Source organism: Myxine glutinosa, chromosome 4 (genome assembly GCF_964187855.1).
Source record: "Myxine glutinosa chromosome 4, kmMyxGlut1.1, whole genome shotgun sequence".
Classification (NCBI taxonomy): Eukaryota; Metazoa; Chordata; class Myxini; order Myxiniformes; family Myxinidae; genus Myxine; species Myxine glutinosa.
In genome coordinates, this window is record NC_136264.1 from 152530442 (window position 1) to 152555729 (window position 25288).

Here is a 25288-nt window from a genome sequence, read left to right on the forward strand (position 1 = left end):
GCGAAAGAGACTTGACCTGTTGTAGGTAACTATTTCAGGAATTTCGCTTGGAAGAACCGAAAGATTTAATGAACTAAATACGAATGTCTCCCCACAATGTTTGATTAACTTTTATATATATAAAAAAGAAATCTGCACTGAGAATGTACATTTCAGGGATTCAGTCCTTCCTGTCTCGAATCAACTCTTCAGGCTTTGACAGGTCCTCAGCTCTACTCCTATCGGCTCTATGCTCAAAACTGACGGTTGTGACTGATTTCTAATTAAACTCGATCGAATTATCTCAGTTAGGACTGCCATTAAAAAGCAGTGATTATGTCCGCACTACCCCCGACACCTGTCAATTGTCATAATTACTAAGTTTGTCAGTTAAGAAGTTGTAGTCTGTATGAAGCATTCGAGTCACATTTGCTCAGGCCACAAAACGTGCGACTTCGATGCCCACAACCTTTCTGTTACCCACTTGTCCGTTGCGCCATTTAATGTCCTTATCCTTCGTGCAATGCGTACTCGAGCGCTAACACAAAAATTTGTTCAACTTTTCGAACCGATAATTCATGCGTTTGGTTTTGCAATAAACAAAGCACATGATCGTCAAAGTACGATTTTCAAGTGGAATTGTAGTATTAATTGCTATATATATATGTATACAGCGTCGACGTCCTCCTCAGATATATCCTCCTCAGCGTCGACGAGTCTGGCATTTCACTCAGGCCGACTGGGACGGTCTTCAAGCAGCCATCAATCGTCTGGATTGGTCTCCCATCTCCACTGCCTCTGACATCAATTCTTCCTGGGAATTCTTCCAAAGCAAACTGATCTCTCTCATGCACAGATTTATCCCATCTCGCCTTCAGTTGTCTTACCCTTCCTCCCGTCCATGGTACACTGAATCTTGTGGTGAGGCAGTTGCCCTGAAACAACTTGCCTTTGCCTCTTGGAAGGCTAATCCAACTGAAGGAAATCTCAGTTCCTTCCACCAAGCTCGGAACAAGTGTGTGTCTACCCTCAGGAGTGCCAGGAAGCACTATCTCTCCTCACTCAAGAATGAACTCTCAAACCTGTCTCCTTCCTCCAAATCCTGGTGGCGTCTGGTCAAATCCGTTTCTGGTGTTTGTTCGCCCTCCATCCCCTCCCTTACCTCAAATGGCCACACAGTTGACATCGCACGTGACAAAGCCGAATGCCTCAACTCTGTGTTTGCCTCAAAATCCTTCGTCCCAAACCCATCTCTCTCTGTTCCCACCTTTCCCAGTCGAACCAAACTGCTCCTGGACTCTGTGACCTTCTCTCCTGACAAGGTGGAGGAGTTTTTGTCAAACCTCGACTCTGATTCTGCAACTGGACCAGATGGCATCAGCCCACGGGTCCTAAAATCCTGCTCTGCCGCTCTATCTCACCCTCTCTCTGTTCTTTTCACCCTATCTTTTGCTCAAGGTCATCTGCCAGCATCCTGGAAATCAGCAAACATTACCGCTTTACACAAAAAAGGTGCAAAAACAGATCCTTGCAACTACAGACCAATCAGCCTGCTCCCAATTATCAGCAAAGTCATGGAATCCATCATTGCTTCGGATATGAAATCTTTCCTCTTCTCCAATGGCTTGATCTCTGATCATCAATTTGGTTTCAGACCAGGTCACTCTACTCTGGACATGCTGCTTCTGCTGTCTCAACAATGGATGGAGGTCCTCAATGCCAAACAGGAAATCAGAGCTGTCTCCCTTGACATATCACGTGCCTTCGATACGGACTGGCACCCAGCTCTGCTCACCAAACTCTCCTCCTATGGTATCCATGGAAATCTCCATGCATGGCTTGCGGACTTCCTCTCTGGTCGTAGTCAACGTGTGGCCCTGAATGGATTTCTCTCATCTCCCCTTCCCGTTCAGGCTGGAGTTCCCCAAGGCAGTGTGCTGGGCCCTGTGCTTTTTCTGGTCTTTATCAATGATCTCTCCGACTCTCTGGAAAATCCTCTGTATCTCTTTGCTGATGACTCCACTCTCTGCCGCTCCATTCCTCTTCCCTCAGATCGGCAGTCTGCAGCCTCCTCACTCTCTGAAGACCTGGACAAAATCACAGACTGGTCAAACATGTGGAACATGTCTTTCAATCCTGACAAATCTCACACTCTTACTATGTCTCTCCGAAAAGATCGACTGGACAACCCTCCCATCTACTTTCTCAACAATCCTCTCCAAGAAGTTCTGTCGCTCAAGCTTTTGGGTCTCACCATCTGCCATGATCTTTCTTGGGAAAACCACATTTCCAAGCTGGCCTCCAAAGCCAGTCGCCGACTGGGCATCCTCCGTCGTGCGAAGTCCTTCCTAGGCACACCTGAGCTCCTCACCACATACAAGGCTTTCATCCGCAGCTCAATGGAATACTGTTCTCCCCTATGGGCTGGTGCTCCTGCCTCACACCTGGCTCGGCTTCACGCTGTTGAATCCAAAGCTTTCAGAATCATTGGAATCTCCCGCGATGAAGCTATCTCTGAGGGCCTTTCACTCACTCACCGCAGGCAGGTAGGTGGTCTTTCTGTCTTCTACCGACTCCTCTCCGGCCTTGCTCCCCCAGCTCTCTCTGTGCTCTGTCCCCCAAATATTCCTACAGGTCGCACAAGATCTGCCAGCCACCCTCTGATGGTTAAACTGCCGAAATCTCGGCTCTCTGCTCACCTTCACTCTTTCATTCCTCTTTTCTCCCGCCTCTGGAACAAACTCCCACACTCACTTCAATCACACTCCTCCCTCCAGGTCTTCAAAACAGCTGTTCACCACCATCTCTTATCTTCCCCCATCCAAAACCTTGATCTTTTCTACCCCCACTAATTCACCCCAGATCCACCTTGTTTGAAATTCCAACTTCTTTCCTGGAAGTCTTGGCAGTGTCCATATGTTTTATACCTCTCCCACCCCCCCCCCCCCCCTTCCCATGCCTCCCCCCCAAAGCCCTCTCCCTCCCACAGTTCTCTCGATGTCTCCATGTCTCTCGGTCCCTGCTCTCAAATGTTGTGTTTGTGTCCTTCCCCCTCTCTCCCCATCTTGTCTACCGCTCCCGATGTTATTTGTTTTGTGTGTCTGTTTGTCTTTCTGTGTGATTAATGTTCGCTCTTTCACGAGCCTCGATCTTGTATACAACAAAAAAAAAAAAATACAAAAATATTGGCACCCTTGACTTTTTTCAAATAATTCAACAATTTTCTGGAAGAAATGGTGCAATAAAAAAATATTTTGCTATCCACAAATGTATTTCTTTGGTTTGCAGTGGAACAAAACAAAAAAAGCTGAAACAATTACTAAATCTTAGCTCATTCCACACAGAAATCCTAAAATGGCCCGGACAATATTATTGGCACCTTTTAAAAGTTTTTTTTTTTTTTTCGATACAAGATCGAGGCTCGTGTAAGAGCTAACGTTAAATCACATTAAAACAAACTGACACATAAAACATATAATAAAGGGAACGGGAAAAGGATGGGGAGAGAGGAAAGCACACAAGTACAACAGTAGAGAACAGGGACATTGGGAGATCTGCGGGGGGGGAGAGGGCTTGGGGGGAGGGGCATGCGAAGGGGGGTGGGAGAGGTATAAAACACACGGACACTGCTAGGACTTCTAGGAAAGACATCGGTATTTCAAAAAAGTAGATCTGGGGTGAATTAAAGGGGGTAGAAAAGAACAAGGTTTTAGATGGGGGAAGATAAGTGATGGTAGTAAACAGCTCTTTTAAAGACCTGGAGGGAGGAGTGGGATTGAAGAGAGTGAGGGAGTTTGTACCAGAGGCGGGGGAATAGAGGAATGAAAGAGTGAAGGTGAGCAGAGAGTCTTGATTTATGGCAATTTCACCAGAAGAGGGTTGCTGGCAGATATTGTGCGACCTGTAGGAATATTTGGGGGACAGCACAGACAGAGCTGGGGCAGCGAGGCCGGAGAGGAGTCTATAGAAGACAGAAAGACCACCAACCTGCCTTCGATGAGTGAGTGAAAGGCCCTCAGAGTTAGCTTCATCGCGGGAGATTCCAATGATTCTGAAAGCTTTGGTTTCAACAGCGTGAAGCCGAGCTAGGTGTGAGGCAGGAGCTCCAGCCCAGAGAGAAGAACAGTATTGCATTGAGCTGCGGATGAAAGCTTGGTATGTGGTGAGGAGCTCAGGTGTGCCAAGGAAGGACTTCGCACGACGGAGGATGCCCAGTCGGCGACTGGTTTTGGAGACCAGCTTGGAAATGTGGTTTTCCCAGGAAAGATCATGGCAGATAGTGAGACCCATAAAGCTTGAGTGACAGAACTTATTGGAGAGGATTGTTGAGAAAGTAGATGGGAGGGTTGTCCAGTCAGTCTTTTCGGAGAGACATAGTGAGAGTGTGAGATTTGTCAGGATTGGAAGACATGTTCCACTTGTTTGACCAGTCTGTGATTTTGTCCATGTCTGCAGAGAGTGAGGAGGCTGCAGACTGCCGATCTGAGGGATGAGGAATGGAGTGGCTGTGAGTGGAGTCATCAGCAAAGAGATAGAGAGGATTTTCCAGAGAGTCGGAGAGATAGAGAGGACAAGCGTTACGCCTAGATCCCCCGTCGGTGAAGTGATGTGAGTTGACAAAGTGGAAGATGCAGAAAACATGGAAGAGTCGATAATATTTGCGAGAGGGTTGGAGACACACCCACACACCAGATTAGAAGTTAGTAGTTCGGTTATTTTTCAAGATATTCCGCTCACAAGGTTCAGACATATATGGTGGCGGCCATCTTGGATTTTGACGTGGCGACCCAATTTTCAATAGCGTTCTTCCTTATGCCTAGATACAGTCGCGCACCAGATTAGAAGTGAGTAGTTGGTTTATTTTTCAAGATATTCCGCTCACAATGTTCAGACATATATGGTAGCGGCCATCTTGGATTTTGACGTGGCGACCCCATTTTCAACAGCGTTCTTCCTTATGCGTAGATACACCCACACACCAGATTAGAAGTTGGTACTTCGCTTATTTTTCAGGATATTCTGCTCACCATGTTCAGACATACATGGCGGTGGCCATCTTGCATTTTAACGTGGCGACCCAATTTTCAATAGCGTTCTTCCGTATGCCTTCTGGGATATGGTATGCGTATGCCTTCCGTATGCGTAGATACACCCACACACCAGATTAGAAGTTGGTACTTCGCTTAGTTTTCAAGATATTTCACTCACAAGGTTCAGACATACATGGTGGCGGCCATCTTGGATTTTGACGTGGCGACCCAATTTTCAATAGCCTTCTTCCTTATGCCTAGATACACCCACACACTGGATTAGAAGTTAGTCGTTCATTTATTTTTCAAGATATTCCACTCACAAGGGTATGCACGCACGGACGGACGAAAGCACGCACGGACGCACACACGGACGGAGGGTAAAACAAAACGCCCCCTTTCGCTCCGCGGTGCGACGTGGGACAATAAAGAGATAGAGATAGAGAGGAGGGGAGATGAAAGAAATCCATTCAGGGCCACACGTTGACTACGACCAGAGAGGAAGTCTGCAAGCCATGCGTGGAGATTTCCATGGCTACCATAGGAGGAGAGTTTGGTGAGCAGAGCTGGGTGCCAGACCGTAACGAAGGCACATGATATGTCAAAGGAGACAGCTCTGATTTCCTGTTTGGGATTGAGGACATCGATACATTGTCGAGACAGCAGAAGCATCATTTCCGGAGTGGAGTAACCTGGTCTGAAACCAAATTGATGATCAGAGATTAAGCCATTGGAGAAGAGGAAGGATTTGATATCCAAAGCAATGATGGATTCCATGACTTTGCTGATAATTGGGAGCAGGGTGAATGGTCTGCAGTTGCAAGTATCTGTTTTTGCACCTTTTGTGTGTAAATTGGTAATGTTGACTGATTTCCAAGCTCATGACAGATGATCTTGAGAAAAAAGAGAGGGTGAAACAACAACAACAACAACAACATGCATTTTAAGGCCATTTTCCCTGCTAGAGCGGGGGTTAGCCTTGCGGTCCCCATGACAATCTTCTCCATTTTGCCCTATTTTCTGCATCTCTCCTTGTTAACCCCCTTGCCCGCATTTCTTCTTCCACTATCTTCAGCCAAGTCTTTCTTGGTCTTCCCCATCCTCTACTTCCTTCTACATTCATTTCCATCACTCTTTTCAACCAGTCACTTTCATCCTTCCTCAACACATGACCAAACCATCTCAACCTGTTCCTCTTCACAGCATCAATCACAGGCTCTATTCCCATCATCTTTCGCAATTCATCATTTGTCTTCCTCTCTCTCAACGATATTCCACACATCCACCGAACCATTCGCATTTCCACCCTTTCCAGCCTTCGTTGCTGCTCTACATTCATGACCCATGTCTCGCTCCCATAAATCACAACACTTCTCACACATGCAGCATACACCTTTCCCTTCAGCTTCAACGACACTCCCCTCCGCATCAGCACGCCACTCAGTTCCCGAAACTTCTTCCATGCACATCTCACTCTTGCAACCGTTGCCGAGTCGGATCCACCTTCTCCATTCAGCATGTCTCCGAGGTAGCAAAATGTTTTCACACCTTCCAGCTTCACGCCGTCTCCAAGATCCAACTCAACATTTCCTCCATCTGCAGCTCCCTCTGTGCACACCTTACATTTGAATGTAGCTGCCACACTGGTTAATGACCCTCTCAGACCACTACATTTTTGATGAACCCACTCAGCACACATTGTACATTGAATGGAGTTCACTCCGACACCCTTCCTGCACACAGCACATGGCCACTTCCCAGTTCTTTCCACCTCACCACATGCTTTACCACTTGTCATCACCTTCGTCTTTCCTATATTCACCTTCAGACCTTTTGTCTCCATACATTCCTTCCACTTGTTCATCTTTTCCTTCAGTTCATCCATACTTTCCGCAATCAACACCAATCAACACCAGACCCAGAAAATATTATTGACACCTTTAGAAGTTGTTAGAAATAATTAGATTTTAAGCAGGTGATTCTCCTTTACTTTGGAATTGAACTCACTTACGGTGAGTTGCAAGTGCCTGCAATATAAAAATCACTTATTCAACCAGTTTGAATAGAAAAAAGGAGTCATTCTGCTGTTTTGTGTCACTGTGTGCACCGCAATGAGCATGGAGAAAAGAAAGAAAACCAGAGAATTGTCTGAGGAGGTCAATCAAGGTTACAAGTCCATCTTCAGAGACCTTCATGTTCCTGTGTCCTCCCTACACAATGTCATCAGGAAGTTTAAGTCCCATGGCACTGTAGCCAACCTTCCTGGACGTGGCAGTAAGAGAAAACTTGATCGAAGATTGCAGTGAAGGATTTTTCGAATGGTGGAGAAAGTGCCTCGATCAACTGCCAAACAGATTCAAGCTGACCTTCAGACACAAGGTACAACAGTTTCAACTCGCACTATACGTCACAAATTCAATGAAAGGGGGTCCTATGGTAGGAGACCGAGGAGGACTCCACTGCTGAGAGAGAGACAAGAAAGCGACAAAAGAGAGAAAAGAAAGCCTGACTGGAGTTTCCAAAACACACCTGAACAAGCCAAAATCGTTCTGGGAGAATGTCCTGTGGACAGATGAGACCAAATTAGAGCTTTTTGGTAAAGCACATCATCTCTATGTTTACAGAAAACAAAATGAAGCCTTCAAAGAAAAGAACACCTTCCCTGCAGTCAAACATGGAGGAGGTTCAGTGATGTTTTGGGGTTGCTGTGCTGCCTCTGGCACTGGGTGCCTTGAATGATTGCATGAAATCAGGAGATTACCATGGCATTTTGGAGTGCAGTGTCAAAAGGCTGGGTCTCCATAGAAGGTCATGGGTCTTGCAGCAGGACAATGACCCCGAACACACTTCAAAATGCACCCAGGAATGGTTCAAGACAAAATGCTGGACTGTTCTGAAGTGGCCATCAATGAGTCCACATCTAAATCCCATGAACACCTGTGGGGAGATCTGAAAATAGCAGTTGGGAGAAGGCACTCTTAAAATCTGGGAGAACTGGAGCAGTTTGCACCAGAAGAGGGGGCCAAACTGCCAGTTAGAGAGGTGGAGGAAGCTCATTCATGGCTATAGGAAGTGCTTGACTGCAGCTATTTTGTCCAAAGTCTGTGCTACCAAATATTAAGTCCAGGGTGTCAATAATTTTGTCAATGCCATTTTTTTTTTTCTGATTTCAAAGGATATATTAAGTTATGGATCAAAAACAAAGGTTCTGTAATATTAACAGTGAAATAAAGATTTGTGGAGACCAAATACTTTTGTCAATTTCAACTTATTTTTAGAGAAAAATGTGACTTATTTGAAAACAAGTACAAAAAGTTTTAATTAAAACAAAAGCCGCGTCGATGTTACACAATGCCTAGATGCAGCTGTGCCTATAACGTCGATGTTATAGGCACAGGACATTCCTATTGATTCGATTACTTGATGTTATTTTTGTGCAAAGTGAAAATATATCTCGGCAATTTCCCGTGTGTGGCGACGAATTTTTAATATATCTCGGCATTTTCCCGTCTGTTATTTCAGGCGGTGTATGACTGACCATGCCGCGATTGAAAAAAATATATATCGGCAATTTCCCGTGTGTGGCGACACGTGAACGAAGCTATGCTCCTCTCTCCACATTATTGTGACGACGTATAAATTAAATATTTCATCGTGACGATTGTCATCAAATGGACGAATTTTTTATATATCTCGGCATTTTCCCGTCTGTTATTTCGGGCGATGTATGACTGAGCATGCCGCGATTTAAACAAAATATATATATCTCGGCATTTTCCCGTCTCTTATTTCGGGCGGTGTATGACTGAGCATGCCGCGATTTAAACAAAATATATATATCTCGGCATTTTCCCGTCTGTTATTTCGGGCGATGTATGACTGAGCATGCCGCGATTTAAACAAAATATATATATCTCGGCATTTTCCCGTCTCTTATTTCGGGCGGTGTATGACTGAGCATGCCGCGATTTAAAAAAAATATATGTCAATGGACTTGAAGTTACAGGCCTTTGAGAATTCATTTCGTTCTATAAAGGGCAACTTTCATCGGATTTTCTTCCCGCTTTTTTTCAACCGAGTCTAAAACTATGTTGGCGACTGTGAAAAATGAAATGATATATCGAATTTGATTTGAAAGAAAACTGTGTGAGAGGAAGACACCACGGGCCTACAAAACAGGCCTCAAAGCTATGCGAGTTAATAAAATGGTGGATATTTGTTTATATGAAGCCTCTCCCAGAATGGGTGGAGCTATGGTTCCCAGAATGGGTGGAGCTTTGAGGTTTTGTCTTCTCTGCAAGAACAACAACAAGAAGAAGAAGAAGAAGAAGAAGCAGAGGTAACAACAACAACAGCAGAGGGCACTCTATGAGCAGCGTCTGTGACGCGGCTAAAAACTGCAAGGGTGCCAATATTTTTGGCCACTACTGTATGTGTATATGTATGCATTTATATATGTATATATGTATGCATATGTATACATATATATAATGTTTACATATATACATATATATATATATATATAATTTTTGTGTAAATATATGCACGTGCACACACACACACACACACACACACACACACACACACACACACACACAGGGCTGGCCGGATCGTCAAGTCATGCGCATTTGCCTCGAAGCACCTTGCGTTTAAATCTCTGCAATCTAGAAACGATCACACTGGTGTTTCATAGGCAGGGCGATTCTTCAGTGCGTGTCCGCCGTCCATGAGATGGACGTGAAACGTGGTCTCCCACCTGGCGCCATTAGTCGGTGGACGTCGATGATCCCACGGTGTCTTTCGCGAAGAGGAGGAGAATTATCGCCGGCATCCTGAACAAATTGTAAAATATCCTCGTGCCGTTGAAGTGGCTGCTGGGAATACACAATAAACCACAACTATAGTCCTTACATTGTAACTGTTTAGGCAACACTGATGATCTGTTTAAAATATGATATATTTGTTTGATGCGATGATGAATTTGATCGGTTGAGTTTCATAAAGCAATATGATAATGTGGGATTTTTTTTTCCATTTATATGATTTCCCAAAAGTGACGCAACAATGCATGATTTTTCTATACGTGTGATGAAAGCCCTGCCATACATTTTGACTTTATTATTATAATATGACTTTGTATATACACAGTTTCACTGATTCGCGATAACATGGGAACCAAAGGAGACAGTTATATCCTTTTCGAAAAAGGGTTTCACTCTACAAATGGAAGCTTTGTTTTTAGCCCCGCAGCTGTGTTATGTCATTCTTTTTAAAATTAGAGTGCAGGCGTCACAAGGCGAATCCAGCAGCTGTTTGCGTTCAGATGCTGCAATTTCCTGGTCCCAGGCATGCAATGCTGTGTGCGCTGGATATTACTCTGTCTAATCACGTGTACATTGCATTCATAATAAAGCAAGGAATAAATATACCATCTCGAGTACCTTTGTCCTCAATAAGTCTGTCCCGCAATTTAATCTGGAGGGAATAAAGAGGAGTTTCATATTCTGGGATTAAAAGAAAATCTCCTGCAAAAATGGATCAAAAATTTCGAGCAGGGTTATGTTGTATTGACTGCATATACAATGTGTGTGCAATGGCTGCAGTGTTAAGCCAGAGCCCCAGCTAGGCGGGGTAGTGGGGTGCGTATTTTAGGAGCCATAGTCAGAGAGACTCCTCACAAGAGGGTAACATCGGGTTTCCACAGTACGCCTTTGGCTCTGCGACCCGCACAGAGGCAGCCATGGAAGTGAAGCACAGGAAACGCGAAGGTCCCCATGTCCGCACAAAGTGGATCCCATCGGCTTTACTGTTCATCGCAATTACGCAGAGCCTCCTCCATAGTGCGCATGGCATAGAGCGTTCTCTCCGCCTTGAGCCGTCGGACCCTGCGCACGGACAGTCACTTGTGCTGAAGAACAACATCGTGCGCATCCCCTTCGGCCATTCAGTTCATCTGGATCCCGAGCACGATCTGGTGTTCGGCGTCTCTCCAGGAGAACGATGCGTCGTCACCGTGCTCGACGGAGAACCCCTATCTCAACGGCCGGGGTCTTTAACCCCCCAAAGATTCCCTTGCCGCTTTGAACCCACGCAGGTTACCTATACACACTACGGAGCGAGGAGTCCAGTCGAAGACCACGTGCACCTTCAGGTGAGGCGCGACAATGATACAGTCACACTGGTCACGCCACTACTCCTACAAATTGAAGTGGTCTTCACACAGCAAGAGGTGGTTACGCGTAATGTACCGTTGGATGTGGAATCACTACTCGGAACGAGTGAACCTATTGATGCATCAATTCTGCAGTTCAAATACAATGAGCTAACGGAAGTCTGCCAAGTGTCCTTGTTAGCAGGCTCTACTTGGCCTCGCTATGGACGCCTGCCGGGCCTTGACATGCAGCATGGAACCCTTGCATGCGATGAGTTTCTGCACGCTGGCCTTCGATACCACCACACTGTTGGACGCGATAGCCCAAACCGTGACTACGTACCAATGGTTGTCTGGACTACTGACCCCCAGGGTCACGTAAATAAGAGAGAGCACTTCCAGCTGGTGATGCACATCAGAGCAGGTACAAAGAACACTGCCCCCAGTCCAAGCTTCGTGTCCATGATGATGATGGAGGTGGATCAGTTTGTAATGACTGCTATCACACCAAATATGCTAGCTGCAGAGGATCGTGAGTCACATGCCGATGATCTCATCTTTAACATCACTTCCAAACTGAGAGAAAATCAGGGTTACTTTGTAAGCACTGATGATCAGAGCCAGCGCATCTCCAGCTTTTACCAGAGAGATGTCAGAGAGCTGAAAATTGCATACAAACCACCTGCAGTTGATTCAGATCACGAGCACATTTTCCAGATGGAGTTTGTTGTTGTGGATGTAGAAGGTGAGGTGTCTGAACCATTTGTATTCATGATAGTCGTGCGGCCGATGAACACCCTCGCTCCCATTGTGACGAAAAACTCTGGGCAGCTGCTTTTTGAGGGTCAATCACGGCCATTGGTGAGCGCCCTGAACTTGCAAATCGCCGACGAAGACAACCTCGAGGATGTGAGACTTTGGGTTGCAGCTGGACCAGGTCACGGTCGAGTAGGAATTTCAGGAACAAATAGAAAAACATTCTCAGTTAATGACCTTGATGCTGGTACTGTGGTGTACCACCATGACGGCAGTGAGACATACAGCGACAATGTGGTGTTTCGCATGTCAGATGGTGACCATGAGGTGGAGTTTCTTTTTCCCATCACAATTGTGCCCACCGATGATGAACCGCCAGTACTCAATGCGAATACAGGCTTATGGCTATCCGAAGGTACAATGGCACAAATCTCACCGTTTACACTCTCGGCGACTGATGTCGATTCCGAAGATTCCACAATTCACTTCATTATCGAGGAATCAACCTTGCACACAGGACAACTTTTACTGCGGCAGACTGAGGTTCCACAGAAGGATAGTTTGTGGAAATACAAAGAAAATGAGGGTATATATGAGAAGGAAGTGGTGTCATGGTTCCAGAAAGACATCGTCGAAGGGAAGCTCTACTACTGCCAAGTGAGCACCCCCAGCCTTACTGTTTTTACGGATCAAGTTGTTTTCAGGATGCAGGACAGTAATGAACCACCTAACCAATCAGATCAGGAGATATTTGTCGTGAATATTGAGGTGATTGATCAACTTCCTCCTGAGCTTTACCCTGGCACAACTCTGCGCATGACCGTAAAGGAGTTTGAGTTGACATCCTTGCAGAGCAAATTTTTACGTTACACAGACTTGCATTGTGATGATCGCAATCTCAGGTATATCGTGACCCAACCACCAACAGATACAGATGAACACAACCCAAATATTTTGGGTGCATTGGTACTTACAGATCATCCTGACTCTATGGTGGTTGAGTTCACCCAGGCTCAAGTCAATCACCTCAAGATCTCTTACAAACCACCAGACCTAGAGGTTGGAATCATAGCACATATTGTTGAATTTTCATTTCGAGTTGAAGACACATCTGGCAACAGTGCATTTGGCATATTCAGGATTGAGCTGCTTCCTGTGAACAATAAGCCTCCACAGGTAACCAATTCTGGATTTATGGTACCTGAGAGAGGTTCTTTTGTAATAACCAATGATGAACTCAATGCTTGGGATACAGACACTGAGAAAAACAAAATACGCTTCACTCTGACCATGGAGCCACAACACGGAGAACTCCTGCGAGGCCTGGCAGGAATTAAAGCAGCGGAGACCTTTAAGCTTGAAGATATTGAGAATGGCTACATGTCATATGCTCACGTGGGGGATGAAAGCAGCAAAGATACTTTTTCTCTGGAAGTTAGTGATGGCATTCACTCTGTCCCTGTGGTCGTTAGAGTTATAGTCCGCTCAGCTGATGATCGATCTGCATCCATGTTATCCAAGGGTACTTTGGTAAGGCATGTGGATGTTCTTGAGAGCGATCTGGCAGAGATCACCTCAGCTGTATTAAAAGGAACTGACATTGAAAGTGATGAGATCATGCTTACTTTCATTCTTGAAGAGTCACCAAAGTTTGGAGTAATAACCTCTCGAGGTATCGGCGTTCAGTACTTCTCGCAACATGACGTGGCAATGGGGAGGGTGGCATACGTTCACGTTAGTGGCGAAATTGGACCACGGCACCTGGAAGATGCTTTCAATCTCTCTATCTCACACTTATCCAATGGTTGGATTGTGGATGACAGTACCATTGAAAGAGTTAGAGTTAAGGTCACCATTCTACCTGTAGACAATGTTCCCCCAAAGGTGACTTTGCAGCATGAATTTACAATAATAGAAGGAGAGAAATCTTCAATGACTGTGAAACACCTGACAATCTTTGACAGCGACACAATTATAGATGACGTTATGTGCACTGTGATCGTACAACCGACTGTAGGTTACCTAGAGAACATTTCCCCAGCTCCAGGCTCAGAGAGATCTCGATCAGGTATGCCAATTAGCGCCTTTGCAGTGAGAGACATACGCTTTGGACATATTAACTTTGTACAAAGCATTCATAAAGGCCTGGAGCCCACTGGAGATGGTTTCACCTTTAGCTGCTCTGATGGCCTGAACATCTCCCCTGTGCTTTTTTTCCCAATCATAATCCTGCCTGCCAATGACGAGTTCCCACAGATACACCCACAACCATTTTCAGTGGTCGAGGGAACGAATTTGATTATCGATGCCTCACTACTGAATGCGGACGACAAGGATGTACCTGAAGATCAGTTACAGTTTCTTATTACAAGTCAGCCAAACCATGGGCAGATCCTTCGGCGCCTGGCTTCTGGATTGAAATTGGTGTCAAACTTCACTCTCGGAGACATTAGGGGTGGTTTGAGTATCATCTATGCCCACGACGACTCCGAGTCAAATACGGACAGCTTTCAACTCCAACTCACTGATGGGAAGCATACAGTAGAAAAGGAAATCCCAATTGTGGTAATCCCAAATGATGACGAAACTCCACGTATGGCTATCAATATTGGCCTGGAGGTGGAAGCTGGTGAAGCAAAGGTTATATCTAGTGACGTCTTAAAGGCGACGGACATTGATTCAGTCGATGAAGAGCTCAGGTACATTATCCAACATGTGCCAAACCAAGGATGGCTTCAAAAAAGGGGAAAGTGGGATTACCTGGCAAGAAATATCACAGTGATTGAAAATTTCACTCAAAAAGATATCGATGAGGGTCTGATCTGGTACACTCACAGAGGAAAAAAAGGAATCAGAGACGTGATAAGGTTTGATGTTACCGACGGCACTAATCCTCTCATCGACAGGTACTTCTACATAAACATCCGAGGATTGGATGTAATATTTCCAGATGTGGTTAGTAAGGGAGTTACACTTAATGAAGGTGGAAAGGTCACACTGACAACCAATCTGCTCAGTACGAGTGACATCAACAGTCCTGATGAAGACCTTCGGTTCTCCGTCACTCGTGCACCTCTACATGGAAAACTTGAGAACGCAGACAACCCTGGAGCGCCACTTACTCAATTTACCCAGCTTCACCTGGCCGGAAGCAAGATCTTCTACAGGCACACATCTAGCGATGAAGAAAAGATGGACAGCTTTGAGTTTGAGGTTACGGATGGCTACAATCCCGTGTTCCGCACATTTCGTATCTCTATTGCAGATGTCGACAACAAGAAGCCATTGGTTACTGTTCATAATCTTATTGTAGATGAGGGAGGCAGAAAGATAATCACACCGTTTGAATTGGCTGCTGAGGACCAGGACACTTCCGCTGACTTTCTCCGGTTTGATATCACCCAAGCTCCAACCAATGGAAAACTTTTTCTCAGGGGCACCTCGTCCGTCTCCTCATTCTCTCAGCAGGACCTTGATGGTAACCTACTCGTTTACCAGCACGATGGCTCTGACACAGATTGGGACAGTTTTTCTTTCACAGTTACTGATGGCACACATTCAGACTTCTTTGTGTTCCCAGATACAGCTTTCTCAACACGTTACCCTCAGACCTTGGACATTGTCGTGCTGCCGGTAGATGATGAAAAGCCACAATTGCTTGTGAATCAGGGTGCATCTTCACTACGACCACTGCCTGGGGGACAGCTTGGCTACATCATTACAAGCAAGGCCCTACGTGCCGAAGACGAAGACAGTCACGCTCAGCATCTTCAGTTCTCCATCAAGGCAGACCCCACCTATGGTTATCTAATGAATGCTGCATTTGGAAATGGCAGCATCACATCCTTTACTCAAGGTATTCCTGATGTCTTGGCATTTCTCACTATGATTGTTTTTTTTTGTTGCCCACATTCTAAATACTATACAATATATCCCCATCCTATACGTTGTAAAAATTATTATTTTTTAATTTTCCATAATGCTTTATTTAGTAAGCCTTATCTGTGCTCTGCAGGAGACATTGATAACAGAAATGTCTTGTATGTGCTGCATGGAGGCAGCCAATCCACCGCAGATTTCTTCACCTTTGTGGTGTCTGATACAGGTATGCACTAGCACAAACAATAAGCGGTGAAAAAAAAAGAATCACAATTACATACAGATTGTATTTTTTTTAAACTATATATCTATCTATCTATCTTCTATTCTATCTATCTATAATTCCAGTAATCTCTGTGTGTCTGTCTGTCTGTATGTATGTATGCGACCGCTGTTTCTCGACAACTACCGGTCCGATATACTTGAAACTTGCCAGGTATATTGCTGGGGACCCGAGGATGTGCCTTTTCAAGGTTTGAAATTAATCGGACAAGTGGTTCCCAAGGTATGGTCACCGTACTCGCAAGCCGTTCGCTTTGGCTTTGCGAATGGACCAAACCATTTCATGTAAATAGAGGGGGGGGTTCTGTGGTCGTTGCGAATGGACCAAACCATTTCATATAAATAGAGGGGGGGGTTCTGTGGTCGTTACTGCCACGTGGTTTCAAAGTTTTTTTTTGTTGTTGTTTGCACGCATGTTTTTTTGCACGCACGTACGGGCAAGCACGTACGGGCGTGCCCGTACGTGCGGGCACGCCCTAGTCTATCTATAATTCCAGTAATCTCTGTGTGTCTGTCTGTCTGTATGTATGTATGCGACCGCTGTTTCTCGACAACTACCGGTCCGATATACTTGAAACTTGCCAGGTATATTGCTGGGGACCCGAGTATGTGCCTTTTCAGGGTTTGAAATTAATCGGACAAGTGGTTCCCAAGGTATGGTCACCGTACTCGCAAGCCGTTCGCTTTGGCTTTGCGAATGGACCAAACCATTTCATGTAAATAGAGGGGGCGGTTCGCAAGCCGTTCGCTTTGGCTTTGCAAATGGACCAAACCATTTCATGTAAATAGAGGGGGGGGGGGTTCGCAAGCCGTTCGCTTTGGCTTTGCGAATGGACCAAACCATTTCATGTAAATAGAGGGGGGGGTTCTGTGGTCGTTACTGCCACGTGGTTTCAAAGTTTTTTGTTGTTGTTGTTTGCACGCATGTTTTTTTGCACGCACGTACGGGCAAGCACGTACGGGCGTGCCCGTACGTGCGGGCACGCCCTAGTATATATACATACACACACTTGGGGGGGACGATGGTGGCTTGTATGCAGCCTGGGGCTGCATCATTTTCTGCAGGTGTGGCTGTGTTGCTGTTGCAATGCCCTCTATTACCAGTCAGCTGGCACTCATTTTGCCAACCTGAGAAGGATTACAGGCTGAGTCAACCCACCTGGGGTTAATTCATCAGGTTCGCAGGGGCTTGAATTCAGGACCCTAAGATCTCAAGCCAGCCACCTTAACCGTAAAGCCAACACCAGGCCTCTCCTGAGGGGATGTAGTTGCAGGAAGTGAGACTTGGTTAAATGGGAAGGGAAATTTGGGAAATGTACCAATATATTGCAATGATAATCACACAATATTTACAATGTATTTATCTAGTGTCCTGAGCACTGATAATATTTGATAAATTAAATATGTATATTAGATATGGACATATGGATAGACTTGCGTTTAAAGAATGTGCTGCATCAAATTGTACCATCATTTATTATTGTCTGCAATGTCCTTTCTCTGACTTTTTCCATGCAGACGCTAAAAGAGAAGTAAATGTAAAATTCAGGTAATTACAGTCATTGTTGCTGACAGCTGTCTGGGTGGTTCCTTGTGAGATGTGAAATTAAAACACTCTCTGAGACTCAGAGCTCAGGGCGATATGCATTGTTTTGAAGTGATGGGTAAAAATCGCATTCGCAACTTTACAGCTGGGAGAGGAGGTGCGAGGGGGAGGAGTCAAATTGACGTTGAGGCAGCAGTGATTGATTTGACATCAGTTGGGAAAATATTTGAAATATTGAAGAGTTCTGATAAGTAGATGGCACTCGCCCCCTACTGTACATTTTGTAGATAGTAACAACTTGGGTCGGGGAAGGTGATGTAATTATCTGGAATGTCCTGGCAAATGCTATAACCAGTGTGCCAGAAATACGTCCATGGATGGATTCCATTCCCCTGGGTGGGAGGTGGGGGTCGATGGAGAGACTTTGCTATAAAAAAAAATAGCAATGAGAAAAAAAACTAGGTGAATGAGTTCGTTCGTTGACAATAACAAGCCGATTAGATTCTGGTTCATGTCCGGATCCAGATCCGGCCTATCAATGGTATGCAACACAAACTGTTCAGCCTGAAGAGGGTATGTGCTCTACCGAGTGCTGTTCTGGTTACCTTCGCCACCAAAGGTGGATGTAGGTTATGTTTTCGCCCCTGTCTGTCCGTTTGTTTGTGAACAAGATATCTCAAAAGGTTGTGGATGGATTTGGACAAAATTTGGCAGAGATGTAGCGTATGTGACAAGGACGAAATGATTAGATTTTGGTGAAGATCCGGATCCGGATCCGGCTACTAGAATTTTTTGTGATTCTTCACCATTGAGTGATAGGACCAAAAACGACACATAGCAGGATATCCCAAAAAGTTGTGGACGGATTTGGACGAAACTTGGTGGAGAGGTTGTTTGTGCCACAAGGAAGAATCGATTCGATTTTCGTGAGGATCTGAATATGTATTCGGATATGAGAATTGTTTAATTATTCAAGTGAATCTTCACCATTGAGTGATCGGGCCAAAAACGATACATAGCAGGATATCTCAAAAATGTATGGATGGATTTGACGAAACTTGGTAGAGAGGTTGGGTGTGTCACAAGGAAGAATTGATTCGATTTTGGTGAAGATCTGAATATGGATTCGGATATGAGAAGTATTTAATTTTTAAGTGCTTCTTCACCATTGAGAGATCGGGCTAAAACCAACATATAGCAGGATATCTCAAAAAGTTATGGGCGGATTCGGACAAAACTTGGTGGACAGGTTGTGTGTGTGACAAGGACGATTCGATTGGATTTTGGTGAAGATCCGGATCCGGCTAGTATAATTTTAAAAAGTGAATCTTCACCATTGGGAGATAGGGCCAAAAACGATACACAGCAAGATATCTCAAAATGTTGTGGACGGATGATTTTGATTAAATGTGATTCTGTATTGTGATTTTCTGGTCCACTCTAGGATACAAAACGTAAACCAGGTGGAGGTATACTCTCTATTAAGTGCCGTTCTAGTTCATATTGAAATGGTCCATAAGCTGACCTCAGAAGCCTGAAGCCGCTGGGTGGGTACTCTGCTAGAAATTATAATGATCCAACCAAAAGATTGAATACATAATTGTATCCCAGTGAAATATCCATTCACTCGATCCAAACATACATAGATGTCCCACCAGGTAGTGAAAGTTTGCCAGAAACGTTATTGCATATGAAGCTTCATAGTTTTAACCTCTAATGATATGATGACATCCTCTATGGTGATTTTCTTACATTACAGCAGAGAACCACTCTCCAGAGCACACTTTCCACTTAGTCTGGCCCTGGATTTCCCTGCAGCAGGACAGTTACCGGGTTGATGAAAGTGATGGCCATCTTGAGGTGACGCTGTTGCGACATGGGCACCTGGGTGAAACGTCTTTTATTTGTGAGTTACTTTTCCTAAACCTAAGAGACATTTTTATCTTCTTGAGATGGAAATGGTTGCACAAATATGGTGATTGTTGCACAAATATGGTGATTGTTGCACAAATATGGTGATTGTTGCACAAATATGGTGATTGTTGCACAAATATGGTGATTGTTGCACAAATATGGTGATTGTTGCACAAATATGGTGATGATTGCACAAATATGGTGATGGTTGCACAAATATGGTGATTGTTGCACAAATATGGTGATTGTTGCACAAATATAGTGATGGTTGCACAAATATGGTGATTGTTGCACAAATATGATGGTTGCACAAATATGGTGATGATTGCACAAATATGGTGATGATTGCACAAATATGGTGATTGTTGCACAAATATGGTGATTGTTGCACAAATATGGTGATGATTGCACAAATATGGTGATTGTTGCACAAATATGGTGATTGTTGCACAAATATGGTGATTGTTGCACAAATATGGTGATTGTTGCACAAATATGGTGATGATTGCACAAATATGGTGATTGTTGCACAAATATGGTGATGGTTGCACAAATATGATGATTGCACAAATATGGTGATGATTGCACAAATATGGTGATGATTGCACAAATATGGTGATGGTTGCACAAATATGGTGATTGTTGCACAAATATGAAAATGGTTGCACAAATATGGTGATTGTTGCACAAATATGGTGATTGTTGCACAAATATGGTGATTGTTGCACAAATATGGTGATGATTGCACAAATATGGTGATGGTTGCACAAATATGGTGATTGTTGCACAAATATGGTGATTGTTGCACAAATATAGTGATGGTTGCACAAATATGGTGATTGTTGCACAAATATGATGGTTGCACAAATATGGTGATGATTGCACAAATATGGTGATGATTGCACAAATATGGTGATTGTTGCACAAATATGGTGATTGTTGCACAAATATGGTGATGATTGCACAAATATGGTGATTGTTGCACAAATATGGTGATTGTTGCACAAATATGGTGATTGTTGCACAAATATGGTGATTGTTGCACAAATATGGTGATGATTGCACAAATATGGTGATTGTTGCACAAATATAGTGATGGTTGCACAAATATGATGATTGTTGCACAAATATGGTGATTGTTGCACAAATATAGTGATGGTTGCACAAATATGGTGATTGTTGCACAAATATAGTGATGGTTGCACAAATATGGTGATGATTGCACAAATATGGTGATTGTTGCACAAATATAGTGATGGTTGCACAAATATGGTGATGATTGCACAAATATGGTGATGATTGCACAAATATGGTGATTGTTGCACAAATATGGTGATTGTTGCACAAATATGGTGATGATTGCACAAATATGGTGATTGTTGCACAAATATGGTGATTGTTGCACAAATATGGTGATTGTTGCACAAATATGGTGATGATTGCACAAATATGGTGATGATTGCACAAATATGGTGATTGTTGCACAAATATGGTGATTGTTGCACAAATATGGTGATGATTGCACAAATATGGTGATTGTTGCACAAATATAGTGATGGTTGCACAAATATGGTGATGATTGCACAAATATGGTGATGATTGCACAAATATGGTGATTGTTGCACAAATATGGTGATGATTGCACAAATATGGTGATTGTTGCACAAATATGGTGATTGTTGCACAAATATGGTGATTGTTGCACAAATATGGTGATGATTGCACAAATATGGTGATGATTGCACAAATATGGTGATTGTTGCACAAATATGGTGATTGTTGCACAAATATGGTGATGATTGCACAAATATGGTGATTGTTGCACAAATATAGTGATGGTTGCACAAATATGGTGATGATTGCACAAATATGGTGATGATTGCACAAATATGGTGATTGTTGCACAAATATGGTGATTGTTGCACAAATATGGTGATGATTGCACAAATATGGTGATTGTTGCACAAATATGGTGATTGTTGCACAAATATGGTGATTGTTGCACAAATATGGTGATGATTGCACAAATATGGTGATTGTTGCACAAATATAGTGATGGTTGCACAAATATGATGATTGCACAAATATGGTGATGATTGCACAAATATGGTGATGATTGCACAAATATGGTGATTGTTGCACAAATATGGTGATTGTTGCACAAATATGGTGATTGTTGCACAAATATGGTGATGATTGCACAAATATGGTGATGGTTGCACAAATATGGTGATGGTTTCACAAATATGGTGGTTGTTGCACAAATATGGTGATTGTTGCACAAATATGGTGATGATTGCACAAATATGGTGATGGTTGCACAAATATGGTGATTGTTGCACAAATATGGTGATGATTGCACAAATATGGTGATGGTTGCACAAATATGGTGATGGTTGCACAAATATGGTGATGGTTGCACAAATATGGTGATGGTTGCACAAATATGGTGATTGTTGCACAAATATGGTGATGGTTGCACAAATACGGTGATGGTTGCACAAATATGGTGATTGTTGCACAAATATGGAAATGGTTGCACAAATATGGTGATGGTTGCACAAATATGTTGATGATTGCACAAATATGGTGATGGTTGCACAAATATGGTGATGGTTGCACAAATATGGTGATTGTTGCACAAATATGGTGATGGTTGCACAAATATGGTGACGGTTGCACAAATATGGTGATGGTTGCACAAATATGGTGATGGTTGCACAAATATGGTGATGGTTGCACAAATATGGTGATTGTTGCACAAATATGGTGACGGTTGCACAAATATGGTGATGGTTGCACAAATATGGTGATGGTTGCACAAATATGGTGATTGTTGCACAAATATGGTGATTGTTGCACAAATATGGTGATGGTTGCACAAATATGATGATAGATGCACAAATATGGAAATGGTTGCACAAATATGGTGATGGTTGCACAAATCTGGTGATGGTTGCACAAATATGGTGATTGTTGCACAAATATGGTGATGATTGCACAAATATGGTGATGGTTGCACAAATATATGTTGTGCTATGTGTGAGGCTATATGTATGTTTATGTATATGTATGTTTTTATATCCTCTCTATCTCTTTGCTGACGACTCTACTCTCTGTCGCTCCATACCTCATCCCTCAGATCGGCAGTCTGCAGCCTCCTCACTCTCTGCAGACCTGGACAAAATCACAGACTGGGCAAACAAATGGAACATGTCTTTCAATCCTGATAAATGTCACACTCTTACGATGTCTCTCCGAAAAGACCGACTGGACAACCCTCCCATCCACTTTCTGAATAATCCTCTCCAAGAAGTTCTGTCACTCAAGCTTTTGGGTCTCACGATCTGCCATGATATTTCCTGGGAAAACCACATTTCAAATCTGGCCTCCAAAGCCAGTCGCCGACTGGGCATCCTCCGTCGTGCGAAGTCCTTCCTTGGCACACCTGAGATCCTCACCACATACAAGGCTTTCATCCGCAGCTCTATGGAATACTGCTCTCCCCTCTGGTCTGGTGCTCCTGCCTCACACCTAGCTCGTCTTCACGCTGTTGAATCCAAAGCGTTCAGAATCATTGTAATCTCCCGCGACGAAGCTAACTCCAAGGGCCTTTCACTCACTCACCGCAGGCAGGTTGGTGGTCTTTCTGTCTTCTACCGACTCCTCTCTGGCCTTGCCCCCCCAGCTCTCTCTGGGCTCTGTCCCCCAAATATTCCTACAGGTCGCACAAGATCTGCCTGCAACCCTCTTATGGTTAAACTGCCAAAATCAAGACTTTCTGCTCACCTTCACTCCTTCATTCCTCTTTTCTCCCGCCTCTGGAACAAACTCCCTCACTCTCTTCAATCCCACTCCACCCTCCAGGTCTTTAAAACAGCTGTTCACCACCATCTCTTATCCTCCCCCATCCAAAACCTTGATCTTTTCTACCCCCGCTAATTTCGGTCCCCTTGTGTTTTATACCTCTCCCCCCCCCCCCCCCCCCTTCCCACGCCTCCTCCCCACAAGCCCTCTCCCTCCCACACTTCTCCCTGCTCTCAAATGTTGTGGTTGTGTGCTTCCCCTTCTCTCCCCATCTTGTCTTCCGCTCCCTCTTTTTATATATTTTGTTTGTCTGGTTGATTTGTTTGTGAAATAAATGTTAGCTCTTTCACGAGCCTCGATTCAGTACACAAAAAAAAAAAAAAAAAAAAATTGTTGCGCAAATATGGTGATTGTTGCACAAATATGGAAATGGTTGCACAAATATGGTGATTGTTGCACAAATATGGTGATTGTTGCACAAATATGGTGACGGTTGCACAAATATGGTGATGGTTGCACAAATATGGTGATGGTTGCACAAATATGGTGATGGTTGCACAAATATGGTGATGTTTGCACAAATATGGTGATTGTTGCACAAATATGGTGATTGTTGCACAAATATGGTGATGGTTGCACAAATATGGTGATGGTTGCACAAATATGGAAATGGTTGCACAAATATGGTGATTGTTGCACAAATATGGTGATTGTTGCACAAATATGGTGATGGTTGCACAAATATGGTGATGGTTGCACAAATATGGTGATGGTTGCACAAATATGGTGATGGTTGCACAAATATGGTGATGGTTGCACAAATATGGTGATGGTTGCACAAATATGGTGATGGTTGCACAAATATGGTGATTGTTGCACAAACATGGTGATGGTTGCACAAATATGGTGATTGTTGCACAAATATGGTGATTGTTGCACAAATATGGTGATGGTTGCACAAATATAGTGATGGTTGCACAAATATGATGATGGTTGCACAAATATGGTGATTGTTGCACAAATATGGTGATGGTTGCACAAATATGGTGATTGTTGCACAAATATGGTGATTGTTGCACAAATATGGTGATGGTTGCACAAATATAGTGATGGTTGCACAAATATGATGATGGTTGCACAAATATGGTGATTGTTGCACAAATATGATGATGGTTGCACAAATATGGTGATTGTTGCACAAATATGGTGATTGTTGCACAAATATGGTGATGGTTGCACAAATATGGTGATGGTTGCACAAATATGGTGATGGTTGCACAAATATGGTGATGGTTGCACAAATATGGTGATGGTTGCACAAATATGGTGATGGTTGCACAAATATGGTGATGGTTGCACAAATATGGTGATGGTTGCACAAATATGGTGATGGTTGCACAAATATGGTGATGGTTGCACAAATATGGTGATAGTTGCACAAATAAATTCAGGGACTGAATTTGACAAGGCAAATCAACTTGAATGTGATTAAACCCAACTTTAAGTTGATTCGAATCCATTATTCCTCTTTGTCCCTTCAACCAGCAATAAGAACATTGGATGGCACAGCAGAGGCTGGCAAAGACTTCCAAGGTAGAGGTCAAAGGCAGGTGCAATTCAACCCAGGTCAAGCTACAGCCACCTGGAGTCTTTATCTTCTTCCTGACAGCAAGTTTGAAGGCCCTGAAAGTTTGTGGCTGGAACTTTCTGAACCCATCATGGCGGTTCTGCAACCTCCTTGGCTTGCTGCTGTGAAGATACTTGACCCTGTTGACGGTATGAATACGCACTTCAGAACGCTTTCTCATTTTCTCTTCTTTCTCCCCCATATTTTCCCCTCCTCAGTTCTCCTATGTGTACATTGATCTATGTGTACATGTACATTTCCTATGCATTTCCATACACAGATCCTATGTGTACATGTACATTTCCCTCTATGTGTAC

General features: G+C 43.7%; 1 protein-coding gene across 1 annotated transcript in view; it reads left to right on the forward strand.

Moving 5' to 3' along the window:
• Positions 1–10749: 10749 nt before the first annotated feature.
• Positions 10750–25288, forward strand: part of LOC137425974 (FRAS1-related extracellular matrix protein 2-like) — a 117220-nt gene continuing 102681 nt past the window's right edge. Inside the window, exons 1-4 of the mRNA XM_068114696.2 lie at positions 10750–15772; positions 15932–16021; positions 19383–19529; positions 24890–25120. Coding sequence (XP_067970797.2) covers positions 10750–15772; positions 15932–16021; positions 19383–19529; positions 24890–25120 — 5491 coding nt within the window. The remainder of the gene's footprint in view (positions 15773–15931; positions 16022–19382; positions 19530–24889; positions 25121–25288) is intronic.